Source organism: Mustela nigripes, chromosome 3 (genome assembly GCF_022355385.1).
Source record: "Mustela nigripes isolate SB6536 chromosome 3, MUSNIG.SB6536, whole genome shotgun sequence".
NCBI classification, from domain to species: domain Eukaryota; kingdom Metazoa; phylum Chordata; class Mammalia; order Carnivora; family Mustelidae; genus Mustela; species Mustela nigripes.
The window spans coordinates 132203462-132216093 of NC_081559.1; the positions used below are offsets into that span (position 1 = coordinate 132203462).

Below are 12632 nucleotides of genomic sequence, written 5' to 3' on the forward strand. Positions count from 1 at the left end.
ATGAACTTCTTTCTTATGTCCACACATAGCCCAGTACTTCCTACCACTTGTCTTGCTGGGCTCTCTCCTGTCTGCTCCCTCCTCTTGAGCCTCATTGTTCCCACCTTGGTTCAGACCTGCCCAACTTTTGCTTGGATAATTGCAGTGGTTTCCTCGTCACTGTCTCTGCTTCCATCCCATATCCTTCTGTCTGTCCTCCATACCGGCCTCAGCAAGTTTTCAGAATGCAATATAATCATCACACATACACATATACACACACCTCTACCTGACAAGTCTTTTAGTGCCTTTCCACGCCTACTGCCAGACGGCCAAATTTCTTTGCCCTGGCTTGTCCCCAATGCTCAGCTCTTTATCTCTTTGGAGAATTCATATTCCAGTTCCACTGGAGCACCCTCCTCTTGATGGAGACTTTGCTGACAGCCTCCCCACCTTTCTTCTCCTCGGGTACAACTGACCACTCCATCCTTTGCTCTTCCGCATTGGGTGGACTTCCCTTTCACATGCCCATCTTCACTGCACTGTGAGCTGGATGAGACAGGACCATCTTACTCCCTTCTCCATCCCTGCCCCTTGGCACAGTGACTGTCACATCATAGGTATTTGGTTAATATCTCCCCACACAAATGCTCCATTCTTGCACTGCCCATAGATTGGACAGATTAAGAACCATTAAGCCGGGCGCCTGGGTGGCTCAGTGGGTTAAAGCCTCTCCTTTTGGCTCAGGTCATGATCTCAGGGCCCTGGGATCGAGCCCATCATCGGGCTCTCTGCTCAGCAGGGAGCCTGCTTCCCCCTCTCGCTCTCTCTCTGCCTGCCTCTCTCTCTGCCTACTTGTGATCTCTGTCTGTCAAATAAATAAATAAAAATCTTTAAAAATATATTAAAAAATAAATAAATAAAATAAAATCTTAAAAAAAAAAAAAAAGAAGAAGAAGAAGAACCATAAAGCCATAGCATCCATCCACCAACTATTTAAAAGCATTTCCAATGGTTTGTTCAAAAGATGTTATCTGCTTCTCAGGTGTAAAAGAAATTCTCCATTCTAAGACCAAAAACCGTAATTCATGCCTGAAACAGTTCATCTTACATTGTGTTCCCAATGCATCACTGATCTAGATGGCTATGTTTTGTTGTGTTTTGTTTTTTCTCTCTTCTGCATTTGATTGATTGGAATTGATAGCAGGCCATCAGGTGGAGGAAATTCTGAAGCTTGGTCCTTGAAATAGCCAACCTTTAGCTGAGGGAATATCAGAAAAAAAGAACTGAATTTTATTTTTCAGGCCAAAATTTAATAATAATGATGAACTGTAAGTTTTACAATGTGCTGGTCATTATTCTAAGTACTTTATGTGTACCCCCTCATTTAATTTTTACAGCAGCACCAGGAAGGCATACTATTATTTGTCATTGTCTTAGAGTCACAGGTTAGATAGTGAGTTACCCCACACCTGCTACAGGAAGGTCTGGTGCCAGGATTGGTCTGTGCTTTCACCCACTGCACTGTACTCTTAATAGAAGGCTCATGTAACTATGTCCCTCCTTAGGTAACAGGAGTTTAATGGTAAATATATATATATATATTTTTTTTTTTTAAAGATTTTATTTATTTATTTGTCAGAGAGAGAGAGAGAGCAAGAGCGAGCACAGGCAGAGTGGCAGGCAGAGTCAGAGGGAGAAGCAGGCTCCCTGCGGAGCAAGGAGCCCGATGTGGTACTCGATCCCAGGACGCTGGGATCATGACCTGAGCCAAAGGCAGCTGCTTAACCAACTGAGCCACCCAGGCGTCCCTATGGTAAATATATTTTATAAGGAAATCATTTTTTAGATTCAGGGCTTTTCTTCATGACCCAAATAATGTAAAAATTCAACATCATAAAGATTTATTTGCACTAGAAAGGGGCCATATGTAATCCAGCAACATATACTGGTCAAAAAATAATGCTGTGACTATAAACTTCACTGTTAATTTCTGTAATAAGCAATGACTATTGTAGGCAAGAGTCTGACCTGGTGGAACGCACTGTGATTATCACTGCCACGGAGCTTATCTGCAGTGGAGTGAGTACTGAACATATCCAAGAGAGTCTGTAATCTGAATGGAGGGGAAAAAGAAGGTGCTTTCAATCTGTGTGTTTTAAATATGTCTTGTTAGCCATGCCCTGGAGTCCTACACTGCCCTCCCCTACCACATGCGGAGCCCTTGCCCTTCAAATCCTATCACCCGGCCAGCATACCAGGGCAGCAACCCAATCAGTGACATCTGGGCCGTCCACGCACTACGGATCGTCGCTAAGTATCTGAAAAGGTATGTGGCCCAGGGGAGATAGAAACAGACTAGAACGGGTACCTTGCTGGCTCAGTCAGGCAAGCAAATCTTGATCTTGGGGTTCTAAGTTCAAGCCCCACATTGGATGTCAAAATTATTTAAAAATAAAATGAAAGAAAGAAGGAAGGAACGAACGAACGAACAGAGAGAGAGAGAGAACAGGAAAACCACATTCCACCCTCACATAAAATGTAGCGTGCCAGATCCTGAAATAGCCTGAGCACGCCTGTTCACCAAAAGATTAGTCAGTGGATATAGAGGAGCACCAGAGACCAGCAAGCTCTGGAAGGATGAAAAGATGGGGAGGGATGCATGTAAGGACAGATGAAACCTGAGTCCTTCAGTCTGAAAAGGCAAAAGCAAGGGAACAAAATATGAGCCCCTGATTTCAGAAGGATGCATCTAGAAGGATTATTCATCAAAGCCTTGAAACCAGAGCTCAGGTGAGGGCAGATGTCCTCTGAGATTTGACTACACCAAGAGCTGAAATGAGACCCAGAGAGGCAGATGTTGGCCAAGCCCATGCAGGCCGTGTCTGAAGGCAGAGTCAACCCAGTAAGCAAACTCACATGAAGTGAGTTTAAGAAACCAATGTCTAAAGTTGTCTGTCCCAGGAGATATAAAAAGCTTTCTGTGGGGTGGCTGGGTGAAGGACACTGGGGAGCATATGTGCTATGGTGAACACTGTGAATTGTGTAAGACTGGTGAATCACAGACCTGAACCCCTGAAACAAATATTAACACTATATGTTAATAAAAAATAAAATTAAAAATGTGGCTTTCCTGAGCTGAGATATGTTATAAGTACAAAATACACATCAGATTTTAAAGATATTATGCAGAAAAAAGAATGTAAAAATTTCAATAATTTTTAGACTGATCATATCTGAAAAATGTTATAGTTAAATATTATTATAGTTAAAAAAAATAAAAAGCCTTCTCAAAGATTTCAAAGGATTTATAAATGCTATAGCCATGATTGGCTCCTAAGAGAGCAAAGATATACTTAGAGATGAAAGCTGATCCCTGAGACATTAACACCTATTCAAACCCAGACTCACTCTTGTACACGTAACAGAAGGAAAGAGCACGGCAGGTTGGACCTAGATGTGAACATCGTGCTTCCTCTGGCCCCAAGCTGGTAGGTGTACCGGAGAAGGAGCTCAGACTGCATTTTGTCATAAAGCAAAGGGAAGGGGCACAGAGCTAGTTCAGGAGACCATCAGGGAGCAGGGAAGCACTTGCTTGGGTAGTCGCAGATACAGATAGTGGTCAGCCAGCATGAGACGGGGACAGAAGGCTTGGCAGAGCACAGTGGAAGGTGAGGGAATGTAAAGGACAGAAGGAAAGCTAAAGCCCCATCAACTGCTCTTTCATCTTGGCATTCAGGGAATAAGAAACGAACGCTGGGTTTGGAAAGGAGCCACAGATGTCTAACCATTCCAAATGAAAGGAGATAAAAGGCTGTAGCACGCTTACTGCACAACAGGAGCCCTTACTCCAGGCAAAATCGTGAACAGCAAGCCAGGGGTGTCATTCTTGGCAGTCTTCGGCTTCCTCCCTGGGGCAGGGTTTCTAAGCCAGCATATGCAGGATGGCTGAGCTGCATGTGCAAGGGGCCTTTGAGAATTTGCTTTTACAGAGTGGCGTCGGGACATCTAGAGCAAGCAAAGGCTCATCCTGCAATAACATCCCACTTCCATAAGGAAAAATATTAAAATAGTACATGTGGTTTCAACAGATTCTTAAAGAGGCCTCCAGAGGGTTCTATTTGGGGCAGTGTCACAGAAAGAAAGATGGCCGGGCAGGCTGCTTTTAGCCTGCAGGTAGCCCCAGGCAACAGGGACTCATTTCAGAGAACCAGTCTGGGCCCTGTCCATTCAGAGTGTGTGTTTACTTGCAGTTCATTCACAGCTGCAGTCAAGCTCACTGACAAATGAAGAAGAAGAATGAGTCTTGGGGCACTTTTCTAGAGCAGCTCACAGTCCAAGGGTCAGTGCCTTGCTTCCCCCAGCACTTTCATCACATGAGCAGCCTGACAGCATATTTATTATGCCTTTGCCCAAAACCATTGATAAGAAAATATGTTTCCCTTCGGTTTTCGTTGAGAAGACAAGGTGTCGTTTGAATAAGTTGCCTAATTTTTCTTCCTACCAAGTAGAATTTCTTTCTTCCCAGGTCTTTCCCTAAGGCAGCTCTTGATTCGATAGGAAATGCCAATGTTGATGTAGGTATTTATATCATCCACAGGGCTGTCAGAAATCCTGACGATCTTGAAGCAAGGTCTAATATGCACTTGGCAAGTGCTTTTGCTGGCATTGGCTTTGGAAATGCTGGTGTTCATCTGTGGTGAGCAAACTTGAGATTTTATTTCTTCACCTAAGCTATTGCTTTTAATTTTAAAAAATGTTTATTATAATTTAGGACAAAGGGTAAGACCTAAATATGCTCTAGAAAAAAGAAATTTAACTGAGGGTCCTGGAATGTTTTCTGAATTCAAATGTAATTTATTGGGTCATAGATTTTTGTTTAAGTTTTATTATATTTTTTTAAACATACTCTAACCCTAATGTGAGCCTCCAACTCATGACCCTGAGATCAAGAGTCACGTGCTCCACTGAGCCAGCCAGGTGCCCTCATAGATTTTTTTTTTTTTAACAGCCTTGAGATACACACTATAAAATTTACTGATTCAAAATGTATAATTCAGTGGGATTTAGCATATTCATGGAGTTGTACAGCCATTACCACAATCGATTTTAGAACATTTTATTGCCCTGAGAAGAAATTCCATGCCCTTTGGCAGTCATCCATCAATCCTCCTACACCCCCCAGTCTTAAGCAACTACTAATACACTTTCTGTCTTTATAGATTTGCCTGCTCTGGATATTTTATGTTAATGGAATTATATAATATGTGGTCATTTGTGCCTTTAACTTAGCAAAAGGTTTTCATGGTTCATCCATATGTGCGTCGCTGAGTTGCTCCTTTTTGTTGCCAAGTAACATTCCACATGTTGGAATATGTATGGATATGCCACATTTTATTTTCCATTCATCAGAAGATGGACACTGGGCTGTTTCCACCTTTTGGCCATTATGAATAATGCTGCTATGAACATGTGTGTACAAGTTTTTTGTGTTGAATCATGTTTTCATTTCTGAGTGTATGCCTAGGAGTGGAACTGTTAGGTCATATGGTAACTCTGTGTCTAAATTTTGAGGACTACCACTGTGATCCACAGCAGCTCTACCAGTTTATATTTCCATAAGCAGTGGATAAGGGTTTTGATTTCTCCACATCCTCACCATGTGTTGGGGATTTTTAGAACCTCAAATGCAAGATTTTTTTCCTCCTACTAATCTCTCACAAAAAGAAAAGGATCAGAATCATTATCTGTAGCCCAGAATTGATTGGTTTGATCAGAACTTTTTCGTATGATGCCTTAACATTGAATACCTATGATCACTGAGAATTAAGAATAGGCCTTTGCTGTGGAGGATATAGTAGAGTCACCCCAAAACTTGGCTGCTGAGAGCATAGATTGAAAACACCTTTCTAAAAAGCAGGTGAGTGGGATGCCTGTGTGGCACCACTCACCTGCTTTGTGGTTGGCACAAAACCAACTCTTGGTTTTGAGTCTGGTCATGACCTCAGAGTCGTGGAATCAAGCCCTGTGTTGGGCTCCACACTCAGTGCAGAGTCTGCTTAGGATTCTCTCCCCTTCTCCCTCTGTCCCTCCTGCTAGTTCTCTCTCTCTCAAGTAAATAAATAAATCTTAAGAAATAAATAAATAAATAATAATAAAATAAAATAAAAAGCAAGGGAGCAAAATCTCCCAAGAGCCTGAAAAATGTTTATATCCTTGGGCCCACTAATTTTAGTTCTATGAATGTAGACAAAAGAAATCATCATCATATGATCAAAGAATTTCTTTATAAGGATAGTCACCTAAGTGGTATGTATAATTGAAAATTTTAGAAACAATCTAATTTCCAACAGTTTGGGAATGGTTAACTGAAGTGCAGTACACAAAGAATAAATATGGCTATTAAAAATAGTGTTTTAGGGGCACCTGGGTGGCTCAGTGAGTTAAGCCTCAGGTCATGATCTCAGGGTCCTGGGATCAAGCAACACATGGGGCTCTCTGCTCAGCAGGGAGACTGCTTCCCCTTCTCTGTCTCTGCTTGCCTCTCTGCCTACTTGTGATCCTTCTCTGTCAAATAAACAAAATCTTTTAAAAAATAAATAAAAAGTGTTTTAGAATAATAGAAAATTATATGGGAAAATGTTTGTAAAGAATATTAAGTAGGGGCACCTGGGTGGCTCAATGGGTTAATCTTCTGCCTTTGGCTTAGGTCACAGTCTCAGGGTCCTGGGATGGAGCCCCTCATCAGGCTCTCTGCTCAGTGGGAAATCTGCTTCCCCCTGCCTCTCTGCCTACTTGTGATCTCTCTCTCTATCAAATAAATAAATAAATAATCTTTTTTAAAAAAAAGAATATTAAGTAACCAAAGCAATGTTTGAAACTGTATGCACATATGATCATAAATTGAAGATTGCATGATAAGACTAGAAGAAACATTGTATAATGGTTATCTTGAAGAAATAGGATTGTGGACCGTTCTAATTTTTATAAAGAACATACACAACTCTTAAAAGAAATCAAACTAAGATGTTGGATATCGTTAGAAAGTTACTTTTGAAAGCTACATGAACCCTTTCACATCATGAAAGCACACTAAGCAATAATTTTCCACAAACTGTGAAGCCCAAGAAAGGTCAAGCATATTCCCAAATAGCAGTTCAGAGAACCAACAGCTTCTGATCCATCTCACGAAAGGGATAGGCAAGGGATACCTTCTTGGTATTCCTTATACCATTCACCAAAATACCTGGTCTTCCTATGAAATGTTAAGTCTTTTGCTGAATAAGCCCAAAGTCATCCAGTAACCCACAGAAAAAGACTTACGGACCATTTTACTATTGTAAAGCATTTCATTTACAACATATTAATCATAAATACATAAGCTTCTCATAAGATATATCTTCCAGGTCATCTAGTAAACTAAATTAGTCCTGTTTGTTCACCAAGAATTCAAGAGTATATAAAAAGTGTTTTTTCATCAAAACAAATCAAACCCCACAAATAAAAACCATGATGCCTTTTCTTGATAGCCTTTCAGACTACAATAATCATTTATGAGTCAACTCTATTAGTATGTAACATTTGAAAAGATGTATCAATTATCGATGGGACAGATCACTGGAGGGTCAAGCTTGCATGTCTAACACAGCACATCTTGGCTCTTAAGACTCCCACCCATCGTCAGCTGTGCAGGGGCACGCTGCCAAGCCAGTGCAGAACAAAACACAAAATGCATGCCCTGAAGCTTATTAAAGAAACTTCAAAGTACATTCTCAATTTCTTCAAGATCATCAAGTTAATCAATGTGTTTGGGAAGCAATTTCTGCATTTGACCTACAATTCTACAAGCATTTAAATTTGAACATTTCAGAGGTTTTGTTAGCGAATACACAAAATGTCCAATGCAAGAATATATTGTTGTATCAAAGAAAAGAGAATGTATCACTTTGTGAGATAACTCTTTTGTCAATAGACTGTGAAGGGCTCTCCCATAAAAGTATGTTTGTTTTGTTACTTTGAATTTCTGATAGCTATATGTCAACATAAGGACTTTCTTTCTTTTCTAGCCATGGAATGTCTTACCCAATTTCAGGCTTAGTGAAGACATATAAAGCAAAGGATTATAATGTGGATCACCCACTGGTGGTAAAATCATAACAAATTCTTTATTTACATTTCATGTTCTTTGCAGTTGCCATAAATGTATTTGTTATGTCTATTTGTCAATTCTTGATTGCTTGGAGTATAGGGTAAAGTAATTCAGTATCTAGAATATGCAGGCTGAAGACCCAACTTTGCCCCAGTGGTCACCACATTTTGTTTCTCTTCAGCCTCATGGCCTTTCTGTGGTACTCACCTCCCCAGCGGTATTCACTTTCACAGCACAGATGTCTCCTGAACGGCACCTGGAAACGGCAGAGATATTGGGTATGAACCAACATTCATGAATCTGTGACCTGCATTATGTGGAGCATTTTGTAAGGTTGCTTCTGCAGATAAACTGTAAAGGACAATAATACCCATAAAGTTTCTCTGAAAGTTTAATAATAAAATGTGAGTGACCTGCCTAAAGTCCTATCTAGCACTAAAATTCTCTAATTTTGCTTCTAATAGTCTATTAACAATGAAATGGAACCAAATATTGCTTATGTTAAGGTTGTAGTAATGCTATTTATCTTGTTTTCATCCCTAAGGAACATGAAACTCTTTACATAATATTAATATTGCAAGTGCCTTTTGCTACAGTTAATAGGTAATAAAAAGAATCTTGTTTCAGGAAGTAACAGTACATTCCCAATTATAGAAAATCTAAACCACCAGAAACTTCATAAAAGGATCCCAAAAGAAGAATTTGTTTTGCTGCTCTGTAGAATAAATAATATCTATAACAAGACACCCACAGTGCTTTCTGAATCTCACAAGCAATAAAATTATATGCAGCCTAGCTTCAATGTTAAGTAAAAATTTGGGGTATTTTTCTAAGATGGGAACTCTTTCAAGTAGACTTTGAGAATTTGATTAATTTTCCATTCTATTGCCATACTTATGTTCAGAGTAGGAAGGGAAAAGCTAAAAAGAAACTTCATTATGCTTTTCTAGCACTAGCCGTTGGAGAGGTTATTTCCAAGAAGATAGGCATGACCCAGACTCCTTCCATGTGCCCTGCCTCACCTTCACGTCGCACACTGATGGGTGTGCTTCCGTAGAGTTCCGGGTGCTGGGCTGAGCAGGGAATGATAATGAGAGAAGTCCAGGGTAGAGAAGCAGAGCAGCGGCTCCATGTCCCAGCATGGGCTGCTGGAAATACGGTGCCCACCTTACCAAGGATCTTCTGTCCCTTTCCCTTTTGGATCGGGGTGTTTTTTAGCCATTTGGGGCACTCAGATAGATGCCTGGTAAATATGCAGTGGCAAGTAGGAAGGAGCCCAAATAGTAGGCTTGAGTATGGGAAATGAGAAAGTCTTAGAGAATAAAATTCCAGGCAACCAACAATGTTACGGAGAAAGCAATTCCTCCAGTAGACAAAACTAAGGGTAGAAGAACCCACCAACTCTTCTCCCTTGCATAGGAAGATTTGTTTACTGTGATTCCATACTCAGCCATTAAATTTTTTTTTTTTTTTTTAGATTTTTTATTTCACAGAGAGAGAGATCACAAGCAGGCAGAGAGGCAGGCAGAGAGAAGGGGAAGCAGGCTCACTGCTGAGCAGAGAGCCCGATGCAGAACCCGATCCCAGGACCCTGAGATCATGACCCAAGCCGAAGGCAGAGGCCTAAGCCACTGAGCCACCCAGGCGCCCCCATACTTAGCCATTAAATATTTTAACTCCCAACGTAATTTGGGGTTTTCTCAGCTCTATACCAACTTACTCTCTTTCCTACCCTCTCTTTTTTCGAAACACTTCACAGGAAAACCCAGAGGCTTTGATGGTGTGTTTTATGGCAGCAATCCCAGGAACATAAAAACCTCACAAACCTTGTATCGTGTGTCACCTTTCCACCTAATCCGTATTTCAGCTGCCACCGTGTAATACAGACTGGTCTTGTCAGGCAAGGTTTACCTTCCATCCAGCCGCTCTGCCAACTAGTCTCATATCGGGTTCTATTTAAACCTTTTCCTGGATTACTAAAACAGCTTGCTATCATAGAAGAAAAAAGTTAAAACTAATTGAATAGGTTGCTTCAGTAGGGACATACACTATACATTCTAGTCTCTTTTTGAACAATACAGAGAAAGGCGGCTTAGACTCAACATGATGCGTTTGGGATAATGACTTACGCCACATCTGTTTGTCAAGGGCTTCACTTCCTGGCAGTGAATGTGTTCGACCAGAACAGCTTTGTGTCCAGATTTCCACCCCTTGGCAACCTCCTTTCCCCTTCACCAACATCATTATTACCTACGGAGTAAATACTGTTTTCTGAGAGTTTTTATGTTCTTAGTTCTGTCTGACTAGTTCTGCAATATTTACTTAGAAGAACCCGCCCTGCCCTTTGGCAATGCGGCCCAAAATAAGAAGTTTTATAGCTATAGAAAGGAAATACTTCCTTCCCTTGCCACACATAATCCCTTTTTGTAATTTTCCTCCTTTGGGGCAATGTTGGAGCTTTTCTACCTCTATGTCCTTGCCTCATAAGGTGTTTGCAAGGGGTTGGTGTTCTCCTAAGATGTTGCTGTGAGAAAAGACACTGAACACATATACCTCTAGATGTCAGCAAATTCTAGGCCTTGAAAGTTACATAAGCTGTGCTTTCTCCTACAAGTGCTCCTTCCTCCTCATCCAAACACCAGCCTTCTTTTTCGGTCTCCTCTCTGTGCTTCTTTGCTTGGCTGAGTTCCTTTTCTTCCCACCACACCAGGGGCGAGCAGCCCATTGCAAATGTGAAAGCCAGCTCAGCCTCAGCCAACTTCTCTACAGAGGACCTCGGGGTTCTGCAGGCTGGCCTGGTCCATCTGTGTTCCGTGGGGTTGGTCGCTGGGCTGGCCTCCATGTGGAGGCACAGCAGTGCTCTTGTCCTTGGTGGTAGGGAAGCAGCAGGTTATATATTCAGCTATCTTGTGACTGAATGACACCCTCTCTCTCTCTACAGTCAGCACTTTGTGTCTTCTAGGAGCTGACACCCGCACTGCCAGGATCCCAGATGCTGGGCCTATTTTGGCAGACACACTCCGGAAATTCTTATTCGATCTGGATGTTGATGATGGCCTAGCTGCCATTGGTTACTCCAAGGCCGATATCCCTGCATTAGTGAAAGGAACGCTGCCCCAGGTAAGAGATGTAGCGTGTCCTCAATCCCTTCCGAAAAGCACAAAGCTGCTGGGAAAACACGGTCCATTTGGGGTGTCTTGGGGGAAAGGAAAACCCAGAGGTCCTCCAGCAGCTTTCAGGTCCCCTCCACACCAGACAGTAGCTCTTCTCTTCCCCTGTAGGAAGAGGCCAGGCTCCCCCACCTTTATATTCTTCCATAAAACTGGCTTTTTTTGAGCTTTTATGATATAACTGTAAGTATCTTTTTTAAAAACTCAAGGCAAAAGCAATCACATTTGTCTTGAGGTATGGCAAAATTTCCCTTTTTACCAGTTCTGCTCTTTTAAAAGTCTTCTATAAAACCACCTAAGCTGTTCCAAAAGGACCACTAATATTATTTTATATTATAAACATTATAAATTCCTACTATTTTGTGGAAAAATAGGCATAGCTTTTAAATCAATATTATTACAAAATCACTTTTTAATGTATCTGGGAGAGTCTATTTTATACACATATATACCTATCTGTGTCACTTTAGGTCTTATTTAAATGTTGCTTAAGAATTTAAACTGAGCTGCCAACCTTGATTAGGTAGAATCTAATAGATGTAGAAATTCCCCTCTAAGTTTCTTATGCAGAGAATTTACCTTCCCATTGCACCTCTCTCACATTTTGATCAGATACCCTTGTGCTGTATCAGAATCTAATAGGCTAAGACCCCGTTCACTGTAACTCACCATAAAATAGAGCCAGAGCCACAAGCTCTCGGGTTTTGGACCACACCATGCTCACCGTGCCCAGAATGCTCATTTAGTCCCCCTGTCTAAAATGGGAAAGACATGGATCACTTAAACACTGTAAGGATACGAGGGCAAGGCACTTCTACCCAAAGTTAAGGCAAACACGGATCTATTGCTGACTCTGAAACAGAGTTAACAACTAGACTATCCACCCTGCACAGACTCCTGCTTACTGTGAGTGCTTTTCCCTCATCCCACTCTAGTTAAACACAGGCCTCACACTAGCTTCTTCTCCACTTGGCAACTACTTAGAATCCTGAAGACCTCACCACTCACATAAGTTGATACTAGTACAGACTGGGTCAACAGACTCACATGTCCTAGGAGGTAGGTAGGTAATAACAATGAACAAAGTAATTTAAAGCAGCAGGGAGTGATGGGACTTCGGTGAACTGGGAAGTTCCCAATCCATCTTATTGCATGAGTGCCTTTTCAGCTACAATGCATGATCCGCCCCCCTCACCGCCGCCCCAGAAATTCAGGTCCCCACGCTGAGTTTGAAATTTCCAAAAAAAAAAAAAATCCAATTGGTTGAATTTCTAATTTCCAACAAAAATCAACACTATGGATGTTTGTATTGTATTCCCTGATTACCCACTGTA

The 12632-nt window shown here is 41.4% G+C and overlaps 1 protein-coding gene across 2 annotated transcripts in view; it reads left to right on the forward strand.

Annotated features, from left to right (window-relative positions):
- ADHFE1 (alcohol dehydrogenase iron containing 1) overlaps positions 1 to 12632 on the forward strand; it is a 35111-nt gene that overhangs the window by 14222 nt on the left and 8257 nt on the right. For both annotated transcript variants that reach the window (XM_059394661.1, XM_059394662.1), the window contains 5 exons: positions 2156 to 2308; positions 4580 to 4678; positions 8046 to 8124; positions 8310 to 8406; positions 11091 to 11248. In XM_059394661.1, the coding sequence (XP_059250644.1) occupies positions 2156 to 2308; positions 4580 to 4678; positions 8046 to 8124; positions 8310 to 8406; positions 11091 to 11248 (586 nt within the window). The remainder of the gene's footprint in view (positions 1 to 2155; positions 2309 to 4579; positions 4679 to 8045; positions 8125 to 8309; positions 8407 to 11090; positions 11249 to 12632) is intronic.